Genomic DNA, 20,030 nt, shown 5'->3' on the forward strand with positions numbered 1-20,030 from the left:
CCTCCTCTTCCCCTCCCCCCTCTCCCCAGGCCGGCTTCACAGCCCTCCACCTGGCGGCTCAGAACGGCCACAACGAGAGCTCGCGGGTCCTGCTCTACGCCGGATGTGACCCGGACCTCAAGAACAACGTAAGTTCGACACGGTTCTACATAATTTATCCTGGGTTCAACGTGATTTATCCTTGGTTCAGCATGAGTTATCATTGGTTCTACATGATTTATCATTGGTTCTACATGATTTATCCTTGGTTCTACATGAGTTATCCTTGGTTCTACCATGGTTTTGGTGATACAAAAAGGAAGCGGGAAATCTGGCATCCTTGCAGGAAAGAACGGAAGAACATTCAACCAGAACGTTCACTGACACAATCAGTAAAAAGAGCCCCAGCGGCATTTTGGAGAGAGCAACAAGGCATCAATGGATGTGTCCGGAATGTAAGGATGTTGCCTCCTGAAACAATGAACAATTGGTTCAACAGAAGTTATTCTTGGTTCAACAGAAGTTATCCTTGGTTCAAAGGAAGTTGTCGTTGGTTCAACACGATTTACCCTTAGTTCAACATAGTTAGCCTTAGTTCAACATGATCTATCCTTGGTAGTCTTGTGGTTAGGACTATAACAAAAATGCCTATTGGGTTCAGTCGTATCGGAGATGGATGTTAAATTCAGAGGTATCACCTCCTAAATAACCTCTTACTCATGGTATTGAAAGGGGCGTCAAACCTATTAGATTTCATTCCATTTGTCTAGCTTTCCCTCTAGGATAATGGCCGTTATTGTGTTGATGTGCTTCTCTTTACTCTGAATCAGACTCAAATTGTCCTCTTTTTCGTACCCCCCCCCCTCCCACCCAGGGCGGGGCTACTGACTGAAGTGTCTTTAACCTGTTCCCAAAGGGGAGAGATTAACATGTTCTTATGCACAGTAGAATTGTAAATGGGCTTATTTATCAATGTCATGCTCATACTGTGCCGGAACATCATAGGGTGAACTGCTGCTTTTTCTCTCCTCATCCTTACTATCGTCATTTTTTCTCTACTTGTTTTGAATGTTTGTCACTCTCTTGTGAACTGCTATTTCCGGGGTGCCTTGATAGTTGAAGCAGACGTTGTGCTGTTGAGACTAGAGAGATGAGCAGAGTAAGCCTGATTCCCTGTTTGGACTTCTCTGTTGACATCCACCCCTTGGCGCCAATATGACCTTATGCAGTTGAGAGCGCCGTAAAACCTTACTAAAACTAGATTATCTAAACCTCTTTTTTCGTCCAGTATGGAGACACAGCGCTGCACACGGCTGCCAGATACGGCCATGCTGGGGTTGCCAGGATACTCATCAGCGCCCGCTGCAAACTCAGCGAACAGAACAAGGTAAGATAATTATTGTTTGCTGCTGGCACAGTTTGAAAGAGGGTGGTTTGTATAGATGGATGCTCTGGTGTGGTATGCTCCATCTCTCTTATCAAACATCTATCGCTCTAATCTCTCCTTTTTTTTTTTTTTTTGGTTGTGTATTGCTCTCCAGTAGCACCTCTTATCTTCAGCGTTTAAGACATGTATGACATTTTCCTGCTGCAAGTATGGTAAAAAATGTTTTTAGTAAAACTAAAAGTTTGAAAAAAAATAAAATGAAAAATAACTCTTATTTTTATCCCTGTGGAAAAATGTTGGTTACAATGACATGTGTTCCTGGGTGGGAATGTTTACTGTGAAGCGTCTTCGTCTGTCTGCTGGGAGACTGTATCCCATTCACAGTGCTGAAAGACGTGTGAAATGAATGCAATTGTTTATTTCTCCCCTTCTCTCCATCTTTGCAGAACGGCGACACTTCTCTTCACATAGCGTCTGCTTTGAAGAGGAGAAAGATCGCCAAAATCCTGGTGGAGTCCGGCATTGATGTTGAGCTGCTGAATAAAGTAAGTGGGCAGATTTTTATTACGGCTTTGTCTTTTTTTTCTATTTATCTGATGAATGATGGGAAAGTAGCTGGATAGTATAGGGTGTTGTTTTTTTTAGAGTGTCGGAGCAGAGAAATGAGTGGGTGATTGGTGATGTCTGTTTCAGATTTCGCACTTGAAGTAGAAGGAATTTTTCTTTAAGATCGTGACAGTGCTTAACTTGTCTTTTATATTTACTGGGTTTTTTTTAAATCTATCAAAAGTTAGCTCGGCTGGAACTTGAAAGAGTTTGACGTTGTACTCATCTTCTTCTGTGCCTTCTTAGCTCTATGCTGCCCTTATTGGATCTATGTAAAAGTGTGTATGAATATGTTTTAATGTATGCATAATGTGTGTATGTTTTAATGTGTGTATGTACAGTGTATGTGTTTATGTGTATACTCTGTGTGTGTGCGTATACGCGCGCTGGCGTGTGTACGCACGTATGTATTATGTATTTGCTGCAAATGATCTGTTTCCAAAAGAAGTTATTTTACTTTGAAGAGAAGGTGAAGCTCAAGCGAAGCAAATTATGTCAGTTCCTAGTTTGTATTGTCTCTGTAATCTGAGTCTTCTTGAGCTGTGTCTCACCTTGTGTTTGTGTTTGTGTTTATGTGTGTGTTTGTGTCTGTGTCCACAGCAAAACGAGAGTGCTCTTGATGTGGCCAGACGAAAAGACCACCCTGAGATTGGGCTCATCATCACGACCTATGCCAAGGTGAGTGGGTGGTTGGTGGGCGGTAGGTACATATCAAGGGTGGTGGTTGGAGGTCCTACATGGGAGGCTCTGCTTCTTTACTTTCCCATTTTTGTTTCTGACTATCTGTACTTTTGTTCTGTACTTAATTAAATGACCATTCATTTGGGTAGTTGGAAGGTGCCTCAGGTAGGTTCTACTTCTTTAATTTCCCTCTTTTGTTCCTGTTTGTCTGTCTTATTGTTTCTGTATTGAAATGGCTGTTACTGTTTTGACATGCTTCTGTTTGACAAACAAGTTCGTGGCTTCATTCTCATTGTCTTTACACATTATTTTTATCTAGGGTGCACATTTTCAAAAGACTTTGGGTTGTTAGTGGGTGCTCTGGTGTGGTATACTCCCTTCTTTCCTATCAAACTTCTATTTACCTTATCTCTCCTCTTTCTGTTTTGGGGAATATTACTGTCTATTAACACCTCTATTCTTCGGCCTATATATGACCTTATTGTGTTGTAGGTGCTGTAAAACTCTTACTGAAACTTAAACGAGCAGCCAGCCTTTTAAATGATGTAAACTGAGTCAAGAGGAGAAAAATATATTCAGAAGTAATTGTTCGCAGTATTTGTTGCCACAGTTCTCCATGATAGTACACCTTCTAGCAGTGCTTGATCCTTCCAGCCCCATGCACGCACATTTTCAGCAGTGTTTGTGCCTCCCACTGCCCCAAGAGCGTATTCTCAGGTTTGGGGTACCGCATTTGCTCATTTTTTCAAAATTAACTAACCTAATTAAACTTTAATTTTCATTATATTTGTTCATTTACCTTTAAGCATTGTTATATGTTGTTATTTAAACCTATTCACAAAGATACTACATCACTTTTTAGAATGCATGCCTCTTTTTTATAAAATACTGCTGTATTGGCTGAGACTGGGGTTAGAGAATGCACGAAAATGGCTGGAACTGGGGTAAGGGAATGCACGAAAATGGCTGGGGCTGGAAGAGTTAATGCACGTGTTTGACCTTCACCGACCTCCCTCCCACAGCCGCGGGTGCCCTCCACCCCCCACCATCGGCACGGCGAGAATTTCGGCGTCCACTTCAAAGAGGACATAGAGATGGACGATGGCCCCGTGGTGTGCCCCGAGGACCGGCCGCCCCTCAAGCCAGAGCCCAAGGCAGAGAAACAGGAGAAGGAGAGAAAGTTTTTCTTCTTCAAGAAAAAGAAAAAGGTAATAGAAAAAGGGGTTCCTGTTTTTTTTTCCCCTTCACTAGGAGTAAAAGTAAGTTCCAATTAAACCAAATAAGTAGCAAGTTTTAGAAATGAGATAAAGCGGAATATAATTTTTTTTTTCAGGATGCAGGAAAAGGTAAAAATAGTATGTGTTTTTTTATAGATCATGTAAAGCGCATGGAGCATGCTGTAGAGTGTGGATATGCACTGTATAAATATCCAATCAGTAAGTTTTTAATTTATTTTACATTTTTTATATTTTTTAAATGTTTGTGTGTGTATATTATTTTGTTTCATAGAAGCTGGTGAAAGTACCCTGTCAATTTTTTTTTTCTAACAAGATCTATAAAGTGAACCTTGTCTGATCTTAAATTACCCTGCCAATTTCTTACACAGAGAATCAACAAATAATGTGAATCTTTTGTTATCTAAATTAACCAGAAATACAGTTGAAATTGTCCAAGACAGCCACCCATTGTTGGGGGAAAAAGTGGTTGTCTTAGACAGGTGGATGTCTTGGACAGTGTCATTGTAATCTTTAAAAGATGCAAGGGGGAAATCTGCCAATAAACAGCTGACAAAACGTCTTTTTTCATTTTTGCGCCAAAAATGTTTATTTGCTAAATTGAAAGCGTGATCAGTTTAGTTACCCTACTTGTGGGAAAAAAAGTGAAACAGTGACAAGTTTTTGTGTAAATTAGAATTCAATTTCAGAAACACTCTATTTTTCAATATTTATGCTGACTAAAAAAACCCCTCTTTTTCTCGAAATTGCTATGAATTAAATAAGGCGTTTTGCCAGCTTACAGCAGAAATGTGAAGAAGCCGTTTGTACAGTTGATTGTCTTGGACAGGTGATTGTCTTGGACAGGTGATTGTCTTGGACAGTTGATTGTCTTGGACAGGTGATTGTCTTGTGCAGTTAATTGTCTTGGACAGGTGGTTGTTGCAGCAGCTTCGACTGTCCTTCTTGTTCTTATGTCCAACATTTCCTTCCTCTCCCCCAGGACAAAGACAAGGAGAAGTCCCCAGCAGTCACGCCCACCACCCCCAATGTCCCCCCTAAGACAGCGCCGGCCTTCCACAGTACTCGAACCCCAGTCCATGGCTTCTTCTCCCAGTATGTGCCCCGCGACGGAGTACAGCTCTACCGCGACCTGGCAGGCAACGTCAAACAGGTAACAGAAAAAGTGCCTTTTAATTGGAAAACTAAGTGCAGTAGAGTCCGCTTAAACTGAACACGGTTTATCCAAAAATGGTGGTAAACCTAAATAAAAGGGAAAACCTGATTTTTTTGTTCTTTCTAAACTGAAAACATGGTTAAAGTGAAGGAGATCCAGTGGTGCCGCAGGTTTCAGTTTAAGTGGACTCCACTGCATAAGCGAATCTGGGTAAAAATCTACTTTTAAAAATAAGATTTTAGTGAAAATGTACACATCTGTTTATCTTAGTTTGGAACTAATATCTCTATTCAATGACAGAATCTCTCAGAGGTATATCATTTTTCTACTGTCTTCCCCCCACCCACCCCCCACCCCCCTCGCCCCCAAATCTTTTGCAAGTATGTTTCAGGTGTTTATCTTCTTTCAGAAGTGTAACATTTGTGTCCAGGCACAGTCGAATCAGGCACTCATCTATTTTTGGGCGTACGAAGTTATTGGTATCATCTGAAAACCTTGTTTATTTGTCTTGCTTTCTATGAAAAGATTACTCATCTTTCTTCAATAGAAGCTGAGATATTTCTGACTGAAGCAGATAGCCTAGGGGTCACATGGTTTCAGAGGTTAAATTAGAGAGAAAATGAAAATGGCTGCCGACATTTGGTGATTTCTAAAGCATGAGAATCCCTGGAAACTGTAAATTTACTTTTTTTGTGCTTTTATGAACATTTTTCAGTCAAAACCACACTTCAATGTGTTTTTGAATGAACCTAAAAGGTGCTGAGCCAAATAAATATTTGATAGTAATTGCCAAACGGGAAGGAAAATGCCGTTTTCTTTGATTTAATTATTTTGATGAGCGACTGATTTCACCACGATGCCTCACTTTTTTTTCTTTTTCATCCTCAGGGTCCTATCGGATATGCCCCCGTTTGTCAGTGCGGCCCGTCGCTGAAACGACTAGAGAACACAATCACAGACACCAAAGACTCGATCTACAGCCACCTAGACTCCTCACACCAGGCCCTGGCGCATCGCATCGAGAACCTGGACATCCGGACCTCCCAGCAGACGTTTGCCACAAACGCGATGATCGACGAACGGTTTGACACGGAGCACCACAACTGCCACGCCCGGATACGCGAGCGACTCTACGAGGAGAGAAATGAGACCAAGGCCTTAGTTAAGCGAGCCAACGCCGATATGAAAGAAGAGCTGGAGTACTGGCTGAATGACAAACTGGCGAGCTACGGCCACTGTCTGGATCACCACCACGACGACTCGGCGCTGCCTCCTCGAAATCTATTTTTAGACTTTCCCACCATGGGTCGGCTTGTGCGTTCCCGATCTGACGAGACTCTTTCGGCGTCGGATTACAGCGGGAAACACAGGAAGAAGGATTTCTACGCCTCTCGCCAAGCGGCCATGCAGCAGATCCGTGGGTGGGAGGTGCCTGGTGGGGAGCGGCACAAATCCAGGAACGTGTTGGAGGGTTCGAAGACGCGTCGGCACGAACGCAATAACAACACGGCAGCTGGTGCGGATGATAATAATAATAACAGTAGTAACACATTTACGACGCGCGCGTTGGTCCACGCCAGCGGTCCGGACAGGTTAAGAGACGACGGTAACCCCATCGCGACCCCCCGCACGGGGAGAAGTCAACCGCAGCCGGTGCTGAGCCCATCTACCAACTCCACCACCTCACCGGGCAGTCATGGAGGTAACGTTCTCCTCCACCGATCTGACTCACCGGGCTACAGCTCCGCGGGGTACAGGAGAGAGGCAGGCCTCCTTCAGCAGACGGGGAGAGAGACCCCTCGCAGGGACTCAGCCGAACCTCGTGGCATTCTAAGGGAGAGAAGCAACTCGCACCACCGAGTGACGTTCTCTCCCGAACAGGCGAAACAGCAACAGCAGCAGCAGCATTATTCTCCCCAGCAGCATTCCTCCTTCCACCGTCTATCTAGTCCGTCACCTCAAGATGTTCTCCGGGGCTCCAGCACTCCCAGCATCCCCTCCAACAAACATGGCCGCCAGCAGGCTACTAGCAGCAACAGCCCAGACCCCCACAATACTCCTCCATATCACCACCACCTCACACAGCACTCTTCCTCCTCTAATCAGAATTTACACGCAGGGGGTCCTCCAAACGTCGATCCAAAGTCCGGTGATCAGGGGGGCTCCCGCACACCCCAGCAGTTCTCCGGACGTGGTCGACAGTTGCACAGAGGGGGAGTTGCTGCCCCTGGCCCGGGGAGCGGTCGCGGCTCCCCAATGTCCCCCCAGCTGACTCGGTACCAAGATGCGTACGGCGTTCAGTACAGCCGGCCACGGACTCTGTCCACAGACTCAGTCCTCGAGGACAGCGCCAACTGCCAGCACAACATGGCCAGGAGCAGAAGTGTGGAGAACACTTTAGACAGTGATGAACGCCGCTCACCCAGCCCCTACGTCTCTGGCTACGTCACAGACTCAGCATTAAAGCCGTCATCGGCTTCTAGTCGGGGTGGGGGAATTTCTCGGTTTTCTCAAGGTCGTTACGGTGTGCGAGAAGCCCACTCTGCCAGCCCGGCCGCCAGACCCACCACCCGCTACCGTCTTCCAGAAACCTCCACGGGCGCCTCTCCCTCGGGATACGAGACCCGAACCCCTCCCCCCTACAGAAGCTCAGTTCACGAGGGCAGGTTTGGGCTCCGGAATTTCTCTCCAAGCTCCGGGGAAGCTCCAGGTAATTTCAACAGAAATCGAAGCGAGAGCTCGGATCAAATTTTGGACTCGAAGTACGGCGGGCAGACCAGAAGTGGCCCAAGTAGCGGAGTAGTGCCTGCCTCGTCGATGAACTCTTTCGGGAAGGGAGAGCTCACCCGGCCAGGCTTCGCCTACAAGTCAGACCCCAACTTGGCGTCCTCCCCCTCACCTGTGCCGTTCAGCCCCAACATGAAGGAATGTCTTCAGCACAGCACAGTGGTCACCCCTAGCGGCTCCCCGACCCCCGCATACGCCGCGGGGAACAACAAGGAGGACAGCACGTGTAGCAGCAACCAAGATTCAGGCTACGGCAGTCGTAACCACGGCCGGGGGGTGCGGGTGGGAGGTGGCGGGGGGGACACCAGTGGGGGAACACCGAGCTCTTCCTTCAGCATGGAACGCAGTAGCGCTTGCAACACGCCCAGTAATGCCGGCTCGCCGTACACGACACACGCCGAACTCGTGCACCCGCCCAGGAAAAGTTCCATTAACGATTCGTATCAGGCCCCACCGAGCTACGCCTTGCAGCAACAACAACCACCACAACAACAACCACAACAACCACAACAACAACAACCACAGAGTGGCCCCTCCCAGTTTAGAACTGCGGGCAGCAGTAACAATATCAGTGGAGAGAATGTCTCTCGGAGGAATTCCAGTTCAGACAGGGATATTCCTGACTCTAGGCAGGTGACGGACAACTCGAGAACAAGCTCGGGGTACCAGAACAATCCAGAGTCTTTGTACAATGCCAGGAGAAATCCATACCAGTATCCACCGCAATATCCATCGTCAAATTCTCCTGCCCAGCGCGGGTCGTCTGTGAGGTATGGGGCAAATCTCCAGAACGAGAGTTCACAACCTCTGGTGTCTCAGGCTCCGAACCCCACCCTCTCAGAACACAGGGGGAGCACCCCACGAACATCCTCCATGTTTCCCCCCCAGCCCCATCAAACCACTCTGCTGAACGGCTCACACACGCCCTCGGGGAAGTACACGGCGTTTCCACCAAAGTCTGTGCTTCACAACGGCTATGACAGTTCCCCGTCCGTGCGGAGAAGGGGGAGCACTCCGACGTTACAAAACACCTCGACAGATTCTGCGGGTAGCCGGGCGGCAGCAGCAGGTCTCACTCCGATGAAGAGTTCCTACAACAACAACAGCTATTCTCAGTCGGAGAGCCCCAGATATAGAACTGACCACAACACAAGCAGCCAATCAGAGCACAGCTCTCACAAGTCAAACAGTCTCGGTGGCCCGGCGGAGAGAAGCAACGTCCCTCAGTCGACGGTACAGGCCCACGTACAAGGCTGGTACCAGAGGAAGCTGATAGAAGCGGCACAACGGCTGCGACAGACGCATGGATACAACAACAGCCCAGCAGCTTACGACAGACAGAGCCCCGAGTCCTCAGCTTACCCGGCCGGAGGGCCTAACTACGCTGGTGGCAACTCGTACCCCCAACCCCATCACCAGACAAACGCCACGCCTCATCACACCAGCGCCATGTCGCACTCGCCCATGTCGCACCAGTCAAGTAACTCGCCTTACCCAAACACAGGGGCCAGCACTCCACAGAACAGACAACCACCGCAGAAGTCGCAGCCCGAGCGCGGTGAACAGTACAACCCAGAGACAGTCGCTTGTCTCCGAGACAGATTTGAGCGCAGCGTTCAGGACACGCCCCCACAAAGTACTTACAACAGACAGAGGGCGCCGCCGCCCGCAAACTCAGCATATCACTCCACACCCACTCAGCGGGAGGACAATGTGTCCTACAGAACTCCGGCCACCGACTCAGCCATTAACAACAACAGCAGCAGCAGCAGTGATCATCAAAATGTACATAATTCATATGCCTATTCCGACGGTCGGTGGGCGGGGAGCAGCAGGGGTTATAGTGAGGGTTATAGTGTGAACAATAATAGCAGCAGTCAGAGAGGGCAGGCCTCAGGTTACCCATACAATGCTGTGAACATTCGCTACGATCCTGTCCGAGGGAGCGATGTTTGATGGGGAGGATGGAGAAGTTTTCCGAGAAAGTCGCTGTTGTCACAGACTGTCGAGGGAGTGACGTTTGAAGGTCATTATGGAGAAGTTTCCAGAAAGTCACTGTAGTAACAAACTTGTCCACCTACAAAGTCACTGTTATAACACACTAGGGGTGACTTCACACTGTGAAGGTGGAGAAGTTTCCAGAAAGTCACTGTAGTAACAGACTCGTATGATTTGACAAATCCTAACAGGTGCAAACATGAAATATCCTGACTTGTCTGCTGTCTTGTGTCCTAATGCAGACTTGACGACAGATAGTAGTACAGAGACCAAGTGTTGTCTACAAAAAGGGTTTATGTCATATGTCGGTCAAACTTTGACCTTTTGCTCATGTTCTGAGTGAAAGGTGTTTGGCAACAACAAACAACCAACCCCAAGTTCAAGCACATGTGTAAGAGTTCAAAGTTCATCCAGTAATGGGAAATAAACTCTTTGGGTAGGCAAAACTTCGTCTCGTGTATATTTAGTATTTATTGTACTTATAAAAGTTTCTAAACTGTTCATATATGTATGTATAAATTATGTACAAATTGTTACCCCTCTCCCAAAATGCACAAAATAATACTCGGAACAATCTCACTTCTTCCAACCAATTGTTTCTTTACTCTGCTGACTGGATCTACCTGGAGTTCCGAATCACAGAAACTGTGCAGCATACTTTTGTGTTCCTCAGAGCCAAAACTGAAACTGAAAACAAAAATTTTATACCCGTTCCTGAGAAAACGTGTCTTCAGAAGGCAAGAGAGCAATCCAAAAGGAATTATTAGTCAGCTCAATAAGAAAACTTGCGTCTTCCTATTTAAGCTTTGGTAGTTTGTTTCTGTTGTCACATATGATTAAGTAGGGGACATTTAGGAAGCTAATTTAAATTACCTTACCTTACTGACATTTCCAACACTGATTGGACCTAGCCACCAGCTACACTTACCAAATTTTCAACTCGGAACACTGTTGAATCTTAAAATCAAATGTAGACATGGCTGTCAGCCTGTCTGTCTGGAGCTATGAGTTACAACATTCCTTCTAGAATAGAAATGTGCTGATGTGTAACGTGGCCTGTACTGTACACATTCTGTTGTCAAATTGCTTCAAACACAACAAGAACTCATTTTACTCCATCTGATCAGTGCCAGCCTTTGTATTTACATCTGAATACTTGCCATTTCATATAAAGTTGTTTTGGGGTTTTTGTGCTGTTAAGCCTTGAAATGACATTTTCTTATAGTAGCAAGTTTTTTTTTTCTTTGATTAAACACAATAATTTGGATATAAAGGCAGCGTTCAATATTTGCTGAGCTCGTTTGTACTTATTTAGTCTTGTGTTGTCCTAAGTTTAATGAGTTTTTATTTATGCCCAGTTCACCTAGCCAGCCATACTTGTATCTCGTTCAATACTCGAAACATACTCTCTGCTTATTGAGGTATGACAAAAGTCTGAAGAAATGCTGTTTGTTCTGATGTAGGCGACATGTTCAAAAGTAAGATTGTGGTTAATGAAATCTTACTTAAATAAAGATTAGAATTGTAGTAGTATTGAGAACCAGTTGTGAAAACAAAAAAGATCTTTTTGTATCAGGCTTGGACAAAAGTTTTTCTGTATGAATCTTTGTATTTTTTGTAATAGCTCAACCTTGAACAAACAGAGACGACTACTGTTAGATAATTAGTTAGGAATTGATGGTAACTTGTATCCGATGGAAAAAGGGGAGCCAGTAACTGTGTCTATGATGCCAACTTTCTCATGCATTCCCATGTTGTGTTCAGATAACCACTAGTTACTTTTCCACAATTGTATGATAAAATATCTTATATACGTATACATATATAACACATCTGTACATGGTTAGATTGTAAATTGCATCTATTTATTTATTATGCTTACATTTATAAATATATACAAAATTGATGTCTTTGGCGTTTCGATTTATGATGTTTTATATTTTAGTAAATAAAATGTACGACTTTGTGTATGTAAATTATAAAGATTGTTGTTTTTTATCTGCTGACCAATTGTGCCATCTCTTTTTCTCGTCCTTCTTCCCTGCGTTGGAATGAAAGAAAAAAAGGAAAGTCGAGTTCATTTGTGAGGCATCATGGTGAAATCAGGCGCTCGTCAAAATAATGAAATCAAAGAAATCAGCATTTTTTGGGCCGATGGTCAATTTTGTTGCAATTTTCCTTTTTTGGCTCAACACCTTTTATGTCCATTTGAAAACACATTTCTATGTGGATTTTACTGAAAAACATTGATTAAAGGCACAAAAAATGTAAATTTCCAGTTTCCAAGAACTCTCAGGCTATGGAAATGAACCAACTTTGGCGGCCATTTTTTTGCTAATTTTATCTCTGAAACCAGGCGACCTGACCACCTTCAATCGCAAATATTTTGACTTCTATTCAACATAGATAATTTTTTCACCAAAAGAAAGGCAAATAAACAGGCTTTAAGATGATACCAATAACCCCATCAAAAATGTTTGAGCGCCTGATTCCACCACGTAGTGACACATTTTGCCTCATCTTATACTGGCAAGCATGAACCTCATTCTTACAATTAAAAAATATAGGGCAAAGATATAAAATTGTTGACTACATAATATAGTTGAATCATCAGCTGTGTTTGGGTGGTTGGTGGGTGCTTTGGTGGGGTTTGCTCCTTCTTTCTTATCAAACATCTATCATCCTTATCCTTTCCTTCTTTTCTTTGCATGTTACTCTCTAGTAACTCCTCTAATTTTTAGCACTTATTTGACCTATTCATGTTGCAAGTGGTGTACAATTCTTTCTAAAACTAAAGATAACAAATTTTTAATTAAAACGTAACAAATGACCACGACAAAGTCTATAAGTCCGAACTTGTGCCTTCTTCCTTCCTCAGATATTAAGTGTTATGCGACGTACACATTTGGAAAACCTCTTTGTGGTCAACAAATCATCGCCTCAGAGCTATTTTGTTTCAAGTATACTCTATAGTTAGGTACATTTTGGACAAAATAGTTCTCAGGCGAAATGTTGGGAGTTATTTGCCAGTAATTTGTTGCTGTTATCTTTTCTCCCCCTCTTTTTTCTTTTCTTTTTATTGATGTTGTGACATCTGAAAATATGAGGGCTTGAACATTTGTTGTGGCATATCCAAAATAGGGCATCTTTTTTGTTTTTTGTAACCTCTTGCATAAACCATATATCCAATATTAGGATAAGGAAATACATTTTTCATTCTGTAAAAATAGGATTTTGTAGCTGGCAGGTTTCTTGAAATAGGTCCCAAAAATATGTGTGTGTGCCTGGAGAAACGTCCCAGTTGTTGGCAAAGTTATTTTTGAGCAATGAGGTGAAGAGGCCAAAAACATTGTACCTGGTCAAAAATTTAGTTCCGTCAGAAAACAGATGTTTAACCATTTCTTAATAACATGTTGAAAGGATTTTAGAATATTTTATGTCTAAATATCTTTATTAGTTATTTTTGCAACATGTTGTGCTTCACCAAAGGTTAAAAAATGTGTTAGAAATTGGGTTTTTTTTCCTAATTTTGTTTTTACGGCCTTTGTTACAAAATGTGACATATCTTTGAAATTACTGAAAATGTTAGAAAAAATAAAAAAATCAGCGTGTTCAGCACTGAATTTGCTACAAAAATATGCCCTTATTTTAACATCCACAATTTCAGACGCATGAGACCATTCTCCAGGCACACACACATATAGCGCATATAGCGGTTTTCTTTTCCAACTGCGGAAGAAATGTGTAATAGCCTCAGCCTGCATCAGCTTTTGGAACAAAGGACAGAAACATTTTTCATTTGGTTTTGGAGCATTGCACAGAAACATTATCATTTGGTTTGAATATCACACGACCTTCTCTATGTTGTCAGTCTCATTCTTGTGACGCCAACTACATTGGTCAACTTTATTTATTTACCCAGGACTGACAGATTGAATGTCAGGCTTGTCCATTAGCATAGTTAGGAGACATTTCCATGAATATTTATTGTAAAAGCTCTTCGTGAATGTAGTTAGGAGTCAGTTTCATAAATATTCATAAGATGTTTTTTAATGGAGTTGGAGGAGTCAATTTCATGAATATTCATTAGATAAACTGCTTAATGTTAAATTCCGTCATACGTCACTTTTCAGAGTAGCGTACCGGGTATGGCAAAGTCTTATACTTAGCAGCCAAGATGTTCTTCAGAGGAGTGAGAAGTAAGTTTCATGAATATTCACCCAGTTATTTATTAAAATTTAGCATGGCATTTGTTTTGGGGTGAATATTCTTAATAAGTTATCAGTTGGTTGAAGCAGCAGTGTTCTCTAGTTATGGTCCGAGGATCAATGTAAAGTTTGTTTTTATACCTCTATATAATGCCTCCGTGTATATTGTACATACGTATAATATTGTTGTGTTATGATGATTATGTGATCCATGAACTCGGTAATGATTGTTTCGTAAAAAAGAAAAAATATTAAATTTTATACAATATGACATGAGAGAGTTGCTGTTCTATAATTTAATTTTGCGTGTTGTATGCAAGAACAGAAGTCTGTTGTTTGAGTGTTGTATCCATGAACAAATCGACAGTTTTCTGTAAGACTGCTATACGCCATGTTAAAAAAGTGATTTTAGCCTGAGTCTTACACCAAATATTTGAAATGGTTTTTTCCTGTGCAGAGACAAACAGGAATTTTTAAAAAGTGGAAACCAAATGAATAAAGCAAGGAAACATTGACTGTAAATTGAACAAATCAAAAACACTATAAAAAAAAACTTAACAAAGATTTCACATCCTTTTCCTCAGTTTTAATAAGTTTTATTTCAGATACACATTTTTCTCTCTCTTCACACTGATACGTACTACACAAACCACAAACTCTGATAACAAGTTGTTCATGAAGTCTTTAGCTCATGTGAAGAGAAAAGTATTGGGCTTCAACATAATGCACATATTTTAACTGTGATCAACTTTATGTAAAAATATAGTTCATCAAAGACTGAACGTGGATTTGAAATAAAAAATGGCACAAAGTCACAACAAATGCCAAGTGTCTGAGAAAATATACTCAGTCAGCATCAAAAAGTTCCTTTACCAATTCATGACATCATTCTTGAAGACAGAACTGTTTTGGTTTTCGATGGCTGACTATTCACAAGCAATGGGAAAAAGAAAGTTACTATAATTTTCTTTAGCCGGGCAAATGTTGGATAAACTGCAATCAAAATATTTTTTCTACCAATTAGAAAAACACTCTTACATGATAATCAGACCACCATATTGAGCATTTTTACATAGGTTGTGAACAACGAGAACAGATCAGGCAACGCAATTTAAAAACATTCCGAGCTTACAAGAGCTGCCAAACTGTCTACAAATGTGTGAACGCTCCGCAGACTTGGGAGTTGTGCGAGCTAATCGACAAACTGCCTGCGACATAACAAACTGTCTGAATAATTACAAACAATTAATGTGGAGAATATATGACTCCTCCTGAGGACTGAGCCACTCTGTAAAGGGGCATAATACCATAGCAGGGAAGACCAGTCCAGCAGATGCTTTTGACAAACCTCAGTTTCTTGAGGAATGACCAGACAGGTCAAAGCCCAGTTCCTCAAGAAATTAACCTGACATGTTTAAATAAGCTTTCTAAAAAAAAAAAAAGAACCCTAACAAGTGAAAATTCAATTTGGAAGAAAAAATCTCACAAGTGAAAATTCAATTTCTCTAGAAAAAACAACTGCATGAAAAGATTCCAAGTTCTCAACAAAAAAAAACTCTCATGGAAAGATTTGAGTTTTTGAGGAGAAAAAAATCCTTCTCCAGCTGCAATTCAATTTTTCAAGACAAAAATATCTTTACTTGTCCTGTAAAGACAATTTCTCACGAAAAATAATAACACGCTTTTCCAAGTTATAATTTCTTGAGAAAATCTGCCCATCCATCTGTAAAGATTCAATTTCTCGAGAAAAAACCTCACACGTGCAATCGCTGAGAATTTCTCAAGAAAAACAAAAACCCCTGTGGTGACCAGTTACAACTTCTCAATGATGATGGCCGAAGCTCCGCCCCCTCCGTTGCAGATTCCACCGACTCCAAACTGTCCGGGCTTGAGGTTGTGAGCCATGTGACCCGTGATGCGAGCTCCCGACATTCTGTGGGGAAGAAGGGGTGAAGTTTTACGTTTTAGTTTTAGTTAGAGTTTTACAGCACTTGAAAGCACAAAATAGATAATTTCATACAAGCAACTAAGGTTTGAGGTGTAACAAGAGCGTAACATACAAAAAAAGGAGAGAACAGGACAAAAGAAGTTTGAATCAAGAAAAGGAGCAAACCACACCAGAACACCCATCAACCACCCACAGGAAGGAGGGTAACAAGGGTCAATTTGGGTGAACACAAACACACATCAACACAATAATGGTCATTTAGTTTTGATGAAAAAGAAACACATTGACACAATAACAGTCCCGCCCCCCCATTTTCAACAGCTTGACCCTGTGCACAATATTTGGGTGACCGTAGGGGTCACAGCGGGGCTACAGTTGTGTCTCCCAGGACCAGGCAACAGAGGGCTGTGTTTGTCACGATTCACTCCGACATTGGACATAAGGGGGTGGGGGCAGTGGGCTGTTTTGCATAATACATTGTATCATTTAATGTGATGTTCCTACATTTAAAAAAAAAAAAAATTTAATGTGTTAAGTTAGAGCGTGTCTCCACCAAAAACCGAATGCTGACACAGGCAGGCCCCTTGTGTGTGGTTCAATAATTCACATGCTAATATCCTGTACTTTTTCATGAATTACACACATTTAGGGTAAAAACGGCCAATCTTCGGATAGGTGGACACATGCCTTTATTTGTTATTTTTTGGGGTTGTTTATGTGCTGTTTTTATTTTGATTTCATTTTCATTCTGTTGTGAAACCTTTGTTTTTCCCGTTTTTAAACTCTGTCGAGTGGCTACAAATGATATTCTAGATACCCAAAACAGAGCACAAGAAATTCTGGTGCTTTGGACTAAGTTACCTCTATCAACATATTATTGCTATACATATATACATCCTCACAGAGACAATTTTTGTGGCAACTTGGCAACTTTTGGACAAAAAACTGACAACAACCGAACCTGCTCTAATGACCACCTGTCCGAGACAATCACCTGTATAAACAATCACTTCCCACTCCCCCCTCCCCTCCCCCACGAGCTTTTTCTGTCTTATAATGACTGTCCAAAAGGGCCCCCTGTCTATGACAAAATTTAAGATGACCACTTTTCCTGACAACGGGAGATTGTCTTAGATGGACAAGTTCTACTGCACTTCATTTGTTTTTTCTCCAAACCTCCCCGCTAATGGTATAACGTGCAAGTCTCACCCGATGGGATGTCCGATGCTGACAGCTCCACCGTTGACGTTGACCTTGTCGGGGTCACAGCCCAGCATCTCGATGTTGGCCAGGACCACCACGCTGAAGGCCTCGTTGATCTCCCACATGGCAATGTCGTCCACTGACAGGTTGTGGCGTTTCAGCATCTACCGACACACACACACGCAGGCCATGAATACGGCTCAAATGTCTTGTTTAGTTTTAGTAAGCGTATTACGGCACTTGCAACACAATATGGTCATATTTTACACATATACATAGATATTAAATATGTATAATATGCATAATAATACTTTGTTTTACGTAGACGCATGTCGATTAATTTTTAAGATGTGACGTCTTTTTCGATGTAATGCGCATTGGCTTTTTTTTTTTTAATGGAAATGCGCAGTATAAATGCTATTCATTATTATACAAGCCGAAGATTAGAGGTGTTACAAGAGAGTAACAAACACAAAAAAGAAGGAGAGGTAAGGACGACAGATGTTTGATAGGAAAGAAGAAGCAAACCAAACCAAACCACCCGCAAACCACCCATAGGGCTCAATTGTTTTGTTTCATAAATTTTAGTAAAAATTTTACTGCACTGGCAAAAAATTAAGGTCATATAAGTGCTGACCATTAGAGGAGTTACAAGAGAGTAACAAACACCAAAAAAAATGAGGGGAGATAAAGACGATAGAAGTTTGAAAGGAAAGAAGAAGCAAACCACAATGGAATTTGAGTTTGAGTACAGAGAGGCACATGGACACAATAATGGTCATTTAGTGCAGGGAAGAAGCAAGACAGACAGACAGGCAGAAACAACAAAGGGAAAGAAAAGAAGTAGGACCTGCCAGTGGCGCCCTCCAAAGACCCATTTGACTGTTTAAGATTGAGCTGATCTTAAGGATATAAGTGCCGAAGACTAGAAGTGTTACTAGAAAGTAACAAACAAACAGACAAACAAACAAAATAAAGAAAGATGAGAGGCAAAGATGATAGATGCTAACTAGGAAAAAAAATAGCAAACCACCCCACAGCACCCACCAACCACTCACGATGGCCTTAATTGTTTGAGCTTTGAGTAAAAGATGGATCATTTAGTCTAAGGGAAAAGCAAAGCAGACAGACAGAAACAATTTACAAAAGTCATTCTTAAAAAAGCAGATGTAAAAGTTGAAACAAACTCTATTTGGCACACGGCCAACTTTCGACATCAACATTAATTCCATTTCAAACATTAACTAAATTTGAGTTGGACTTTACTTTTGTGTGAAGCAAAATGGCCTGAACGCACACAAGAGTAGGCACTAAAATATTATCTTCATTATTATTATTATCATTAATATTTTTATATCATTATTATTATTATTATTGTTGTTATTATTATTGTTATTATTATTATTATTATTATTATTATTATTATTAACATATCATCACTATCTCTATTATATTATTATTATTATTATTATTATATCATCATTATTATTATTATTATTAAGCACATAGAGCATTGCATAAGTGAATATGCCCTATATAAATGCAGTTCATTATTACTTTTATTATTATTATTATATCATCATTATATCATTATTATTATTATTGTTATTAAGCTAACTTCAGTCCGGCTCAAAATTGACCACAGTTGTCTCTCTAGACTAAACTCTAACATACGGCAAGGATCTGCAACATGTTTAGATGTTCGGTGAAATAGGTCACAAATTCCACACCAAAAGACAAAGTCTGCTGTACGTAGCAGACACTACACAGAACACACCAATGTCACCAACAACTCAGTGTACGCATAATTAATACAACACAACAGCGCACAAATAACACGCACAATACAACATGACATACACAATACAACACAGCCCACACAACACATACAATATAACACAATACATACATCACAACACACCTGACGCGACACACACAATACAACACACACAGCACAACAGAGCACACACAACACAGCACACACAATACATCCAGCATATCACAGAACAGACAACACACACACAACACAACACAATACAGACAACACAACACACACAAAGCAGTCACCTTGGGGATAGCGTGGGCTGGAGCTGTGGGGAAGTCGATCGGGTCAATGGCAGCATCCGCAAAACCTGGGGACGGGAATGGGGAGGGGAAGAGAAAAAAACCAGCTCTTTAGTTTACTTCCAAAATTATTAAATAATCTACCTCAGCATAACTGTCTGATTGGCGTTGGTGGTGTACCCAGTCTGAATCTTCTTATGTCTGTTGGGACTTCCTATATCCCATTCAGCCCGGGAATGGCCCTGATAGGCAGGGTCAAACCAGCCTGCCTCCTAAATGATCTAAATTGCTTCAGTGAAGGTGTAAAGCAGTTACAATTACTGTTAACATTACACTACAGTAACAATTACGGTTAACGTTACAGATAAAGATAAAAGTATGGTAACAATTAAAGTTACAAATTAGGGTTACAAATTATAGTTACAATTACAGTTACAAATTAGTTACCATTACAGTAACAATTAAAGTTACAAATTACAGTAACCAAAACAGCACAATAAAAGTTACAAATTAACAAATTACAGTAACTATTACAGTAACTATTAAAGTTACAAATTAACAAATTACAGTAACTATTACAGTAACTATTACAGTACAATTAAAGTTACAAATTACAGTAACCAAAACAGCACAATAAAAGTTACAAATTAACAAATTACAGTAACTATTACAGTAACTATTAAAGTTACAAATTAACAAATTACAGTAACTATTACAGTAACTATTACAGTACAATTAAAGTTACAAATTACAGTAACCAAAACAGCACAATAAAAGT

General features: G+C 41.6%; 2 protein-coding genes across 2 annotated transcripts in view; one reads left to right on the top strand and one right to left on the bottom strand.

Moving 5' to 3' along the window:
* The window catches only part of LOC101850291 (serine/arginine repetitive matrix protein 2), a gene marked incomplete at its 5' end in the record, with an annotated part of 15,470 nt that extends 3,522 nt beyond the window's left edge, over positions 1 to 11,948 (top strand). The window contains 7 exon segments of the mRNA XM_005110764.3: positions 30 to 128; positions 1,268 to 1,366; positions 1,813 to 1,911; positions 2,573 to 2,650; positions 3,676 to 3,861; positions 4,871 to 5,041; positions 5,933 to 11,948. Of these exon segments, the coding sequence (XP_005110821.2) occupies positions 30 to 128; positions 1,268 to 1,366; positions 1,813 to 1,911; positions 2,573 to 2,650; positions 3,676 to 3,861; positions 4,871 to 5,041; positions 5,933 to 9,787 (4,587 nt within the window).
* Positions 11,949 to 14,608: 2,660 nt separating this feature from the next.
* LOC101850519 (acetyl-CoA acetyltransferase A, mitochondrial) overlaps positions 14,609 to 20,030 on the bottom strand; it is a gene marked incomplete at its 5' end in the record, with an annotated part of 10,625 nt that continues 5,203 nt past the window's right edge. Inside the window, 3 exon segments of the mRNA XM_013089397.1 lie at positions 14,609 to 15,970; positions 17,195 to 17,352; positions 19,256 to 19,320. Coding sequence (XP_012944851.1) covers positions 15,850 to 15,970; positions 17,195 to 17,352; positions 19,256 to 19,320 — 344 coding nt within the window.

The sequence above is a fragment of the Aplysia californica genome, unplaced genomic scaffold (assembly GCF_000002075.1).
Source record: "Aplysia californica isolate F4 #8 unplaced genomic scaffold, AplCal3.0 scaffold00942, whole genome shotgun sequence".
NCBI lineage: Eukaryota > Metazoa > Mollusca > Gastropoda > Aplysiida > Aplysiidae > Aplysia > Aplysia californica.